General features: G+C 38.8%; 1 protein-coding gene across 1 annotated transcript; it reads left to right on the top strand.

Annotated features, from left to right (window-relative positions):
- The first annotated feature begins 241 nt into the window (after positions 1-241).
- cbln4 (cerebellin 4 precursor) lies at positions 242-7,963 on the top strand. Its single transcript, XM_062542210.1, has 3 exons — positions 242-603; positions 5,438-5,554; positions 7,547-7,963. The coding sequence occupies exons 1-3, from the start codon at positions 307-309 to the stop codon at positions 7,742-7,744; spliced, it is 612 nt and encodes a 203-aa protein (XP_062398194.1). The 5' UTR covers positions 242-306; the 3' UTR covers positions 7,745-7,963.
- Positions 7,964-13,521: the final 5,558 nt, after the last annotated feature.

Genomic DNA, 13,521 nt, shown 5'->3' on the forward strand with positions numbered 1-13,521 from the left:
GAGCCACAGCGGAGAAGGCAGACAAGGAATGAGTGCGTTGGTTTCACATCCGCTCTAAACTCCCGCGGTTTCGCTTGTTGTATGCAGGCAAGAGTTCAGTCGCCAGCAGTCTCCTGCGCAAATCAACTAAGAGAAAAGGAGGAACATGACAATTGCATTTGTTGAAATTTCCACCTGCAGCTGTTTATAGCAGTCTGTAAGTTGTAAAAGTCTGTGATTTGATTCACTGACTGATGTTACTCTGAGGCGCCGAAAGCATCCGAGAGAACCTCTTACTTTCAACTTGCCTTTACGGGATCTGTAATCATGGTGGTTATTGTGTTGGTGCACAAGGCGATGTTCGACTCCATTGTGTTTTTCATCGGCGTGGGCATAGTCGCGAAGCTAGCAGTCGCCCAGAATGACACGGAACCCATAGTCCTGGAGGGCAAATGCCTGGTGGTTTGTGACTCTAATCCCGCCACAGATTGGAAAAGCTCTTCTTCTCCACTTGGCATCTCAGTGCGCGCCGCAAATTCCAAGGTGGCTTTTTCTGCAGTGAGAAGCAACAACCATGAACCATCAGAAATGAGCAACAAAACGAGAATAATATACTTTGACCAAGTAAGATTTTTTTATTTTATCTTGCCAGTTCAGAATAGCTCTTTTAGTTTCTAAACTCTTTTACACTTCATCCAATGATCGAGGCATATTTGTGATTATAAACTTATCTGATTATATATTTGTGTTATTTTATTGAATTATATAGGCCTACGTCTTCGCATAGGCCTATTAGTAATTGTTTGTGTAAGTGACTACTGATTAGAGTGCTTAAAATATTATTACAACAGAAAACGAATGTAAGACATCTGGTGTGATATTTCTATGAAAGACTTCTGCAGTAAAGTCCACCGAAGGTTGGACATCATGCCGCTAAAGAGTATAGTTGAGTTGATCCATAGATTTGTATTCCATAATGTATTCCATAATGGAATACAACTGCTCAACCATCAACAGATAATCGTTTGTGTTCTGTATATTATTGCCGTGTGGGACTAATCGTTGATTGTGTATGATAATGCTTGTTGGCACACTCTCTTTAGCCTCAATCATACTCATTACCTGACCCAGTCAGTGGACCAGTTGGTCCCACTGAAGCAGAATCAGTCTTAATTCATGTGGACTGAAGCATAAGGGAACCTCGTGTAGCTCGGAGATAAAAGCTTCATAGGTTTGTCTATGGGGGGGGCCATCCTCTCCACTTGTCAATGTTGATTCCAGTCAACTAATCCTATCCCGGGCCTTATCAAATGCAGTTAATTCCTCTCCATACCACCCACCTTTAGGGGATTCAAGAGTGTGTGGGATGTGCATGGCTCACAGTGAAGGGCCTGTTAATGTGTTACGTCCTTTAGTCTTTAGAGATGAATCAGACAGTGAGCAAATTGAGGGTGCCTCACTATGACGTGCCTGCATGCAGCAGCTGCCTGTTCACTCTCTGAATACCTGAGTGTGCATTTAAAGCAACAAAAAAATAGTTATTTTACCTAAGAATAGCTTCATACTCATTTCAGTACTACACAGGCTTGAAATATGGACAGCGAAGTCTCTAACACAGTCGATTCAAGCCCAGAATGCCTGGTATTGCGCTATGCAATGTTGTCAGCACGACCGTTTTTGTTGTTTTTTTAACAAATCGGGTACCTCCTCAGCATCAAATGGATATAGATGCTGAAAATTGATGAAAATGGAATTCCTACATATTGTGCTTTAAACACATGCACACAGACACACGGACACAGACACACATTGACATACACACAGACACAGACACAGACACAGACACAGACACAGACACACACACACACACACACACACACACACACACACACACACACACACACACACACACACACACACACACACACACAGGCACACACACACACACACACACACACACACACACACACACACACACACATACACACACATATACACAGAGAGAGAGAGAGAGAGAGAGAGAGAGAGAAAGAGAGAGAAAGTTTGTCACTGAAGTTTGCCAGTTGGTCATTCTGCAGTGACAAACACAGACGGCTTGCCTCCTACTCTGGCCCCTCTGCCCTTGAGGACCGTTATTCCGTGCTTTAAGTTTGGCTAAAGGCTGGAAACTGCAAGCTGCTGCTCAAAGCTACAAAATGACCAGCTGTTTTGGCCTCCTGCATCTGTCGCTGAGGAGCCAGCCGAGTTCTGGCTGATGAGCCGCTGTCCATCTGAATAACAGTGGTGTTGATTACTGGTGTGAGAAAGCCGGAGATGTCCCTGAAGGAGTGCTTTGCACAGAGCGTAATCTTCTCCGCACAACCTGTGTAGTTTATCACGCCGGGCTCATTCTTGTCGTCTTCCTCCCTCTCTGCTGAGCTCTCCTCTTCCTCTTCCTCTTGCTGTGCTTCATCTCAGTGATCACGTTCTCCCATTTACTCTTTCTCTTCTTCAATCTTCACTTCTCAACTCTCTGTCTGGTGGATAATGGTCCTCTGGAGACATCTTGAGACGTGTCTGGGTTTGGTTTTTGTCATGACTACATTATGTCTGAAAATGCAAAATAATTCAGTTCGTGTTGTTTTCAGCTCACACGTATTTCAAACAGGAGTCTGCCCTCTGATTTGATTTGTTTTAGCATTTCATTTGTTGACATGAAGCAGACATGACATACGGTGGAATGTGGTGCTGCAAAGGCTCCAAAGCAAAAAAAAAACTGTGTGAATCCATCGGCACCCTTGTGCACATAGTGTGTGATAAAGCATGGGCAGAGTTCATTAGGGCAGCATATCATTTATTGTCTGGATCAATGGATTTCAGTGCTACTCTAGATGAAGTGCGTAGAATTGTCTTTTCTACACTAGGGTACCAGTTGCTGGTATTAAACAATTAGACAATGTTTACTGTATGTTGACCACACATATTTACTATGTATAGTTATCTCCTCCTGGTACAATGGTCATATACTACTACTACTACTACTACTACTACAACTACTACTACTACTACTACTACTACTACTACTAATAATAATAATAATGATAAAAATAATAACAATAATAATAATAATAATAGACGTTTGCTTTCATTCTTTGTCGATTCCTTTGACAAATTCCCACAGGTCTAGATAAGCCTAGTTGAGGCCCAGTGATATGCCTCATGCCACTATGGTATGAATGAGAAAATGCATCTATCTTGACAACCAGACATGGCCAGATGGGCTGAATAAGCCAGGACGTGATTTCCTCTGTTGTGAAACAGTATGCCACCTGATGTTTGAAAACAAGTCCTATCATATTATTTATATAGCACTTTTAAAACAACTGAGCTGTACCAAAGGGCTTTACATAGACTAAAGTAACAAACAAACAAACAGACATGCAATTGTCCTACAGTATATAGGACATACAACAATAAAAGAGGGATAGATAAACAAAAAAATATTAAGTAAATCAAGATTTAAAAATCAGTCAAATAAAGGCACAAACAGCTAAGAAGCTAAACAAATCTTATAAACAGGTCATTTAAGAAGCCATTTAAGATGAATTCTGAGTATATCAGTTGGCTGGAGTCAGGTAGAAATGTTCTGTGCAAAAAGGAACTATACAGAATTGCCTTCATGTTGACATTTTGAGTGTCTTGCGAATGATACTCTGTTTATGAAGCTCACAGCATCTCTCAGTACAGTATGTCATCTACATGTACACTAGCAGGCCATGAAGCAGAATATCTTGTCGGCAAGTTTCATTCATAAATATTTATAGGAACCAGACTGTAGACGGGACTGTGCAATTGTCATGAAGAAAAGTTGTCTGATATCTGGGTGTTTGCTGTTGTATGATGGGTTGGGGGTATGCATCTAGCTTTAGAACCCTGTGTGGTCTTACTGTTCCACTTACTGACAGTAATGTGTTTTTCATTGGATTTATTTGAATGGCAACTACACTAGCCCATTAGGTGTGATGAATTGAGGAAACTGCTCACAAAACATTGTACCTACTGTACAAATAATGCTTTTATCCTACAGTATTCAGCTCTTAGAGTATGTGATAAAGTGCTCTACAAATATGTATCATTGCTATTATTTATTATCTCTGTGAAATACTGTGTACAGTAAGTGTTGATTAGATAAATTGGGCTAGCAACAATGGAATGAAATTTCCCCACACAAACTACCAGACATTATTCTTGTCTGACTAAAAGAAGAGGTACACATGTTTCCTTTGTGGGCTATATGCCTTTTTGTAGGTTCCAGGGTATAAGGAGGATAATGGTTTTCAAGGTTTTAAAACAACTTAAAGAAATATAAGTGATACAGTGATTTACACACACAGAAAAGCTTTAAAAGTTTTATACATCAGCTGCGGATTGGTTTTTATTATATTTAGCTGGAAGTTAAACCAATCATTTGGACCAGGAAGCACTGTGCTGACCAGCTGGTAGTATTACAGTAATTTCTGCACATAAGCCGCACTGTAGGCTATATAAGCCGCAGGACAGTGTTTTATGCAAGTTAAAAGAAACAAACCCATATTAACACCATATTAATTGCCCCCCTGTATAAACCTCATAGGTGAAGAAATTTAGTCAAATCAATGTATGAACCGCGGCTAATAGTCTGGAAATTACGGTAGATTAGTACATTTAGCCAAATTTTAGTTAGACTTTAGATTTAACATGTAATGAATACATGTTAATTAAATGAAGCCTCTGCCTGGTTCCTGCTACACCTTTCTTAGGGTCTGTATTTGAGCAAGCTAATGATGTAAAGTTGGTCAATGAAGCTGTGGCTCTTGGATGTGAGCATTTTGCTGGTTTGCTAACTGACAATATGGAAGTGAGTACTGTTATTATATTACCTGTGGGTGGCTGAGCTATACTGACTACAGTTTTGTTCTAAATGAATTCACAGAGCAGCAATTCAGATGGGTTAATTTGATGAAATTCGAACAGCTTTGTTGAGTTGTAATCAAGACAGAATAATGATGTTGAATCATATGTTTGCCTTTAATTATACTTCTAATTATTGGTTGACCTTTTTCTCGCTCCAGCTGAATGAGCAGAATTAGAACCCAGGCTCCCTTCATCCAGCCCCACTCATCAGCACACAAAATCCCTAACCATGGACTAAACTAAGACACACACACACACACACACACACACACACACACACACACACACACACACACACACACACAGATCATCAGATACAATGAAGTGTACGGACATGTCTACTGCCGTACTCCATTCAAGTTAAGGGGAACATCAAGAGAACGCAAATTCTTCTTTTGAATATGCAAAATACAACTTGATTTCTGCTAGTGTCCCATTTGTAACAGTAACATCAGTAAAAAATGAATTTTTTTCCTGGCCATTTGATGTGAAAATGTTGCTAAAATGTTTCTCTCTTTTTTTACAGATCCTTGTCAACATTGGAAACTATTTCACTTTAGAATCTGTGTTTCTGTCCCCACGGAAAGGGGTCTACAGTTTCAACTTCCATGTTATTAAGGTGTACCAGAGTCAAACCATACAGGTACAGTACATAACCATTCCATTATTTGGGAAAACCTTATTTGGGAAAACCTTATTTGGGAAAACCTTGTCTCCTACAAGCCAGCTTTGCAGTGCAGAAAGATCCCAGAAGTCTACTGTAGCCGTGGCTGTGCGTTGAGTTATGATCTTACAGTCAAGTCAAGTCAAGTCAAGTCAACTTACAGTAATTTATATAGCACATTTCATGCACAGAAGTCATTCAATGTGCTTCACATAAACACAAGCAAACAGGAATAGATAATAAAAGCATAGAGGGGCAATAGTAAATTAAAGCATAAAAGGTTGAAAAAGTAATAATTAAAGCACATAAAAGCACACTGAACGATTATACTTTTCAAGCACCCATTGAACGGCAGCACTAGAGATTATTGTCGTAGTCCCAAACTGTGCGTGCACACTTGTATTTCTTCTCAGGCCAAAATGCCTTACCACAGGATTCAATAGTCCCCCTTGTGGAGTATTAACAGTAAAAATGTTAAAAAATAGTTACAGTAAATCCAATATGGCGGGCGAATCAATTATGTTGATGTTACAAGTTGGGCTGGGTCAGCCTAAAGACCTCTAAGTGTTTCTGATGAAGGTTCTATGGGTTGCCATAGACTTCCATGGAAAAAAACATAAAAACAAAGTGAATATGGACTGGCCACACATGTAATGTCTATACACTTCTTCTGTTTCTGGTCCCCAAAATAGAACCCTCAGAGTTTCAGGGAAACCCGGTAGAGTTGTAGCTCTTGAGCCGTAAAGAATGAGCCGTTACACTCTGTCTATTCTGTTAGAATTGCATTTACTGTACCCCACAGAATTCCCCTTTGCCCCACTAAGAACAAGAATAGTACTACAAGTAATAACTAGTACTAGTATATAGTAGTACTATAAGTAACAATTAGTACTCACCCCGAAGAGTGCTCTGTGAACTGAGTAATGAGGATCCAACCACAAACTGCACTCAGACATGTTTCAAAGTTTGCCTTTAACAGACAATCACAAAGCAGTAGAGCATCACATCCAGGATGACGTTACGTCACATACACTTAACCCATGGGGCAGAAAAGATAAAAATCTTATCTGAAAGACTTTCCCAGATTCAAAAATATGTAAGTGTACTGTAGTCATTTGTGAATTCTAAAGGACTCTTGTCTAGCCTGACGTTTAGCCATAGTGAGTCAATCCCCAGAAGTTGTGTCTATGAAGTCTATGATACACAAGGCTACTTTTTAGCGGTGTTGTTGGGCAACGTTTCCATGTTTTCTGATTGGATGAACCGCTTTGTGTTGTGCCTATAACAATGCCCCTAGCTGTTGTAAAATCACTGGAACCTACAGCCTCTTGGGGCTTATTGCTTAATTAAAGTTTTCCAGAAAAATTGATGGCCAATATTAATGGGAATGTACCCAAACAACAGTACTCAGGAACAATGTCCTGCAGCATTGCTCAAAAGGTTGATGCCATGTTTGTAAAACTTGGTGGAATGTCCCAAGGCACACATTGAATCTCCTGATATACAAAATGTACATTTGCAGACTTGTGAAAGAAGTCTTAATCAGGTTTTGATGAGAAGAGACTGCTTATACTTGTCTATATAGCCGCATACACTAACTCATCAGTCTGCCACTTTTCTCCATTTAATGCCTGTGTCTGGTGAGCTTCTTGGATGCAGCATGTCACACCTAAACAAAGTGCCCAGTGTACCTACTCCAATTGATATATTCCCCCATGTAAATATACCTCATGTATGGCACATGTGTATGTACTAATACCATCAGTTTCCTGAAATGGGTGATATAATTGACGTATGGCTTCCTTAACCATTCCTAGCACATAGTGAGTGTCATTTACTGTCACTAATTTGTATCCATGGATTTGCTGGGTCACTGACATAATAGATCACAATTATGTATTCCTATCATATTACTAATGCTTTTATAGATTACATTCTCTAATATTCTTCATGCATTTGTTGACCTTTCAGGTGAACTTAATGTTAAACGGAAAGCCTGTGATCTCAGCCTTCGCCGGTGACAAAGATGTGACTCGTGAAGCGGCTACTAACGGAGTCCTGCTATACCTGGACAAAGAGGACAAGGTCTACTTGAAGCTGGAGAAGGGCAATCTAGTGGGCGGGTGGCAATACTCCACCTTCTCTGGCTTTCTAGTGTTCCCCCTGTAAAGAAAAGCACACACACAAAACAAACGCACTCTATTTATCCGGTGTGTCATCATTGTGTAACCAATACCTCCCACACTGACTGGATCCAAAACGGATACTTGTCCTCAGACTGCTGTGAGAAGAAACAAGCAGACAATGTCATCTTAGGCAAAAAAGATAAGGAAAACAAACAAGCATACCCCTCTTTTGAACAATACATCTAACAGAGTTCATTGCTGCTTTCACTGCTTATACAGAGCATTCAAGAGAACAAAAGAAATATGTGATATCTATCTATCTATCTATCCTGGAGCTCTGTGCTTATATGTTGTCCGCCTCACTTGTGTGTTTGTGGAGGTGGGGGTTGCTTCTGCAGCATGTGTGGTGCAGCTTCAAAACAACCAGAGTTTTCTGTCATCGCATATTTATAGAAATATGCCTCACTCGTGAAGACATAAGCTCCTTCAGGTTTGGTCACTCTTACTATATGCGTAGGATTCCAACTGACATGTGAGAACGAAGTGGACAGCAAAATACAGTAAGTGACAGAACCAATGCCATTTCCAGTTATAAGAAGTACAAAAAAAATGTTTTAGGTAATTGGTTCTTTTACATTTTAATATACCCACAAAACAACTATATAATATGCTCTACTGTATGTGTCTGTTTATGTTAGACTTTGTGGTGGCATGTCTCCATTTTTCACCCAGTCAACACAGGCTCACACACATGATCCAACACCAAATACAATTACTCCAAATTGGATCAACTTTGTAATCTGTTGAGGATAATTGATATATTGGGACATTGGGACTCTGACCTGAGTTGACAGTAATGCCACACTATCCTCATGACCCCAGTAATGCACAGCGACACTTATACATATTATTAGTTGATATGGCAGCTGCTACAGAGTATTTAAAAATATATTTTCTGTGAAGCACACACCCATCACCGTATATATAATCAAGAGTTTCCCCCCTATTTTAATATTGCTGCCTGCTATTTCTGTAATGACATTTGTTGGCGCCCAGCCAGAGAGGAGTGATGAGGCTGGAGATGCTTGAGCTCCAGAGTACCCGTGGAAGTGATGCTCACATGAGCTTCACCAAGCAGAGCTGTCACTGTAGCCACTTGACACTTAGTAGTTCTCTGCTAATATAAAATTAAAATTTCTGTTAAAAAAATGATGTTTATGGAAGCATGTTTTCATAGAGCGGGTTTACTACAGCTGCGTTTTGCCATTACATTACATTAGTGAAGTCCTTCATAAAAGTAGATGTATGTTGTCAAATGATTTGAGCCAGATTCACAAAGAATAAATTCATAGTGATTAAAATGTTATTGATTCATTGAATTTGATTGCATTTATACCATCGCTTGGGACATTTTGTTTGTTTTAGTGCTGAACACTAAAAATGGCACAGACTACAGTTGAATTCACACACAGTTCGCTAGCAATGGCCACACATATGTTTATTTCCCTCTGAATGTTCTTCTCTGTCACTTGTGTTACATAGTTTATGAGAACTGTGGTTCCTGAGTAGTCTCTGATAGATCCTTAGCTTGTGGTGGCTGTGTTGTTTCGGGATATTCTGGATTCCCCTGTGGAGATGACGTGTCTGTGCTAAGATCACCTGCAAGAAATCTTAAGAAATGCAAGAGAGCAGGAATTTTTAATTTGTGGCATATTTCATGTATTTTCTGGAACATTGTTTACATATAATTTGCAGTTTTTTTTATTTATGTATTTGTATATGTTCATTTTTACATACCTCAGTGCATGATGCAAACAAGTTTGACAATCAAATTGAAATTACTATTGGTCGAGATCCAAACCAATCAAATGTGTATCCATACAGATGCTGATTAAAACAAATCCCAGTTGTTTCATCCATCCTGTTCATGCTGTATTTGAGTGAGGAAAAATGTAAGTAACTGGGCACACATTGGCATAACTATTTTGATCTAAGTTGATTGAAAGACTTTTAATCTTTTTCATAAAAAGAAGAGATCGACATCCTGGACATTTGGCTAGTAATGCAATGAATTGTGTTCGTTATTCATTAAAGATACATACAATATTACAATACTACTCCTACTTTGTATAATACAAAAAATCTATTTTTTTTTTTTTTTCACTAAGCACTTTTCCGTGTAATTTGCATAATGTTACTGTTACCTTTTGAAACGTCTTAGGGGTCCAAACAGTAACATGAAGTGAATGAGCGAGGCAATTGCTCTGTCACTAGTTTGGAGTTTAACACTGTTTTAAACTGGAGTTTAACACCTTGTTAAACTCCAAACTAGCGACAGAGCAATTGCCTCACTACTGTATGTTCTAACCGGATAATATTTATAGTGTCACTCTAAAATTGTTTTCATTTGCATATGTATAAGTGCAAAAATGTAAAGATCGGAAGCACTATATATATGGGTGTCTGTTTGGATGTAGGTTTGCAGTAATAAGTAATTTTATATTGTGTTATGTCTATTATGCTTATGTGTTTTGTTGTTGTTGTTGTTGTTGTTGTTGTTGTAATTTCGTCAGTGCTCTCATATAGCAGATACATTTATTTTGTACATCTTCAATACTTCCACTTTGATTTTCCACCATTGGAAATTCTCTGAAGTCCTTGACCATTTTGAAAAGTCTTGAAAAGACTTTTTGTCCAGTTTGCCATGTTAACAAAATTATAAATATTTATTGCTGATGAATTGAGAGCGTCATCTATACTGCAAACATGAACTATAACTTGGGACAGTAATAGACTTGCATTGTGGAGGCCATACTGTAGATGGAGTAGGCCTACCATGTGCTTGAAATGGAAATATTAGTGTACTCCCGGAGTATGTGTATTGGCCAGTTTTATTCAAAAACTAAGTCAGTTAAATATTATTTGATCCCTTTAACCTGGACACAAACTGGCGTGTTACAAATGGTCTTCTCACTATTCAAAATGACAGGCTTATCTGTTCCTGGCATATTGCAACTATCCCCAGTGGCAGCCAGTGCATTTAGAGGAAAAGGTGAGGCAAGTGTACTCGAATTAGGTGGGTTAGTAGAGTCTTTGGTATTATTTAACCTCGACGGTGCCTTCCAGGCAGCGCTGCCTTCAAGGCACTACTCCCCTCAGTTTAGGGGTAGGATGAGGGTTGAGGGGGTTAGGGTTAGGATTAGGAATAGGGTAAAGGTAGTGCCTTTTAGGCTGTGCTGCCTGGAAGGTGCCGTTGGGGGCAAAAAACACCATTGAGCGGGTTAGTAGAGTCTGACCCGTATCAATTTAGAGCAATATATTGAAAATTAAATACCCAGCATCATAGAACACACTACTCTTCATGAAAACAACATATTCTGTTGAGCTCCATAAAACAGCAACAATAACAACAGCAACAACAACTAAAACCACAAATGGACATATCATACCTTTGCTTTTGCGGAAGCAGATTTTTTTCCCCTATTCACTTGCTTGCTCAGGTGCTGTAAGTCAATGGTTTCACTGAGGCGAATGGTTTCACAATGGTTTCACCTGAGACTCAACTTTGATTGATGAAGGTGCACAAACACATACAGTATCCAAAGAACAGGGGAGGGTCATATTTCAGTGGCGCACTCTGGAGGTTATATCTAGAAAGCTTGACATGAGCACACACATAACAGACAGGGCAGACACTGTACAGACATAATGGACAAGTTTGTTTCTTTTATTGTTTACAGTTGAGTTATCTTTTTTTTTTTTAGATTTTATGAAGATAATTGGCTAAAACATTATTGATTTCTTATCAATTATTGATTTTATTTCTTGCCAATATTACCAGTTCACTAATAATAGTCTGCGTTACTGCGAGTAGCTCATCAGCTGACACATAGTATGTTGCCCGCTGTAATACACAGAGATATGGCATGTCTGCTGAATATCATTTGTCTGTCTGCATGGCCTCTTTACTAAATTACCATGTGTGATTGTGTGACCATACACATTTCATAAGGTTACGGGAGAAAGTTGGTCACCAGTTTTTTTCCAGCATACCGTGTGCCTTTCAGTTTGTCTGCTGAAGTTCATCTCATGGGGAGTTGAGCTTTTGCCCTTGACAGCACCAAATCTTTCCTTGAAAACAGATTAATTCATAAAACGTTTTTTTCACAAGAGGAACATGACCTTGGTATCCATCTGTGACAGCAGTGGTTGAATGCTATGTCTCATATATGGGGTTACAGTGGGTCAGTATTGTGCCACATGCGCCTCAAGACCATAGAAAGCAAGCGGACATTCTGATGTGCACATGTTTGTGTCTACCGTTGTCAGAGAAGGTTTTAACAGAGACGGTTTAAGGATACACTAGATGGTTAGTTGACATATGCTGCTACAACATGGAATTGAAGTTTACATACTGTAGCAACAATCAAGTAACAACAGATTTTTGAGTTTTGTTTGAAATGTTATTTGGTTGAAACCATACTGCATTGCTCTTTTGTAAATGTCCCATAAATCAGAGCAAAAGCATTTAAAATCACTAAATGGGATATTACAAATGCAGCATAAAATAATGTATGTCTAAAGGTAAAGGCTTAGGTCAGCAAACTGGGTCAGCTGAGATCAGCTGATGCCATTCTACATGAATTAAAAAGGAACACCTTACTGTGCAGCAGCCTTATAAACAGTTACAATGAAAGAAAATGGTTCTTTCTCAGGAATAACCTGAACAGTGAAGTACATTCAAATGCAAATAATAGTTCTGAATAAGTGTGGAAATAGGCTGAATGTCACTCCATGTATGGAGGATCATGAAGTGTTCAACAGTGTCTGAACTACGCGCTAAAATAGACTAAACCATCTTTATACAAAACTCTGGATTGTTGTGGACATTTTAGAGCATTTTGTGCTGGTGATGTACAGGTATTTCTGTCTGATTAAATCAAAGCCTCTCTCTCTTTTCTGTCTTTTCCTTCTGTATGAAACTCAGTCTTTGCTTACAGTGGTTTACATTAATTGTCATACTTTTTTATACTGACCTTAGGGAAATTTTCTTTCACTATTTTGCTAATCTGACTAAATAAGCCAATTTAAAAAAAATACCCAGAAAGGATCATAAAGAACCCATACTCAAAGTACAACAATGTCCTGGTTATATTTATTTTAAAGTAGCCTATATATCACTGACCAGACCATAGGAGTAAATAAAGAAAACAAATATTTGAAATGTTGTATATTTCATCTATCTGGGCCCATCTTGACAACACAACTGGAGAAGGAATTGCTATCTGTTGTTTGTGTCCCTCTCTCTAGCTTTAGGTGGAAATTGAGTGAGATGTGTTAGATCATTCCATGATATTACATGTGACTGTAAGCACAAGGTAGATTGATCACTGTCAGTACACATTGTGCATCCAAGGACTCTGAAGTAGAATGGTGGGGCAGCAAGGCACTTTTCATTTCAAGAGTAGTCCATATCGCTTCCCTCTTTATCTTCATCCTTTTTTCATATTTCCCTTTGTTTCCAATTTCACTTATTTCTGTCTTTTATCTCAACCACTACTATTCCCACCATTTCAAGGTATCTCTTTCCTTTGTTTTGTCTTAAATTCCACATGGTAAAACTGAGCATATTTATCCCTTAAGACTTGTACTGTACAAGCAAAATACATTGCCACAGTGTATCTGGTCTGTGTCACAGTGACTCTTCAAATAATTTCATGAGGTTATGAATGAAATATACTTAATACCTATAAACATAATGATATTAACTGCAATGTATAAAGCTATCTGCTGAGAAGTTACAAAGTTACATGTCCCCAT

This window comes from Sardina pilchardus, chromosome 7 (genome assembly GCF_963854185.1).
Source record: "Sardina pilchardus chromosome 7, fSarPil1.1, whole genome shotgun sequence".
Classification (NCBI taxonomy): domain Eukaryota; kingdom Metazoa; phylum Chordata; class Actinopteri; order Clupeiformes; family Clupeidae; genus Sardina; species Sardina pilchardus.

What these genes read in the sequence shown, in the direction of transcription:
- cbln4 (XM_062542210.1), top strand. Translation starts at nt 307, where the DNA reads ATGGTGGTTATTGTGTTGGTGCACAAGGCGATGTTCGACTCCATTGTG. An exon ending in GAATAATATACTTTGACCAA is followed by an intron (nt 604 to 5,437) that starts GTAAGATTTTTT and finishes CTTTTTTTACAG; the next exon opens with ATCCTTGTCAACATTGGAAA. An exon ending in ACCAGAGTCAAACCATACAG is followed by an intron (nt 5,555 to 7,546) that starts GTACAGTACATA and finishes TTGACCTTTCAG; the next exon opens with GTGAACTTAATGTTAAACGG.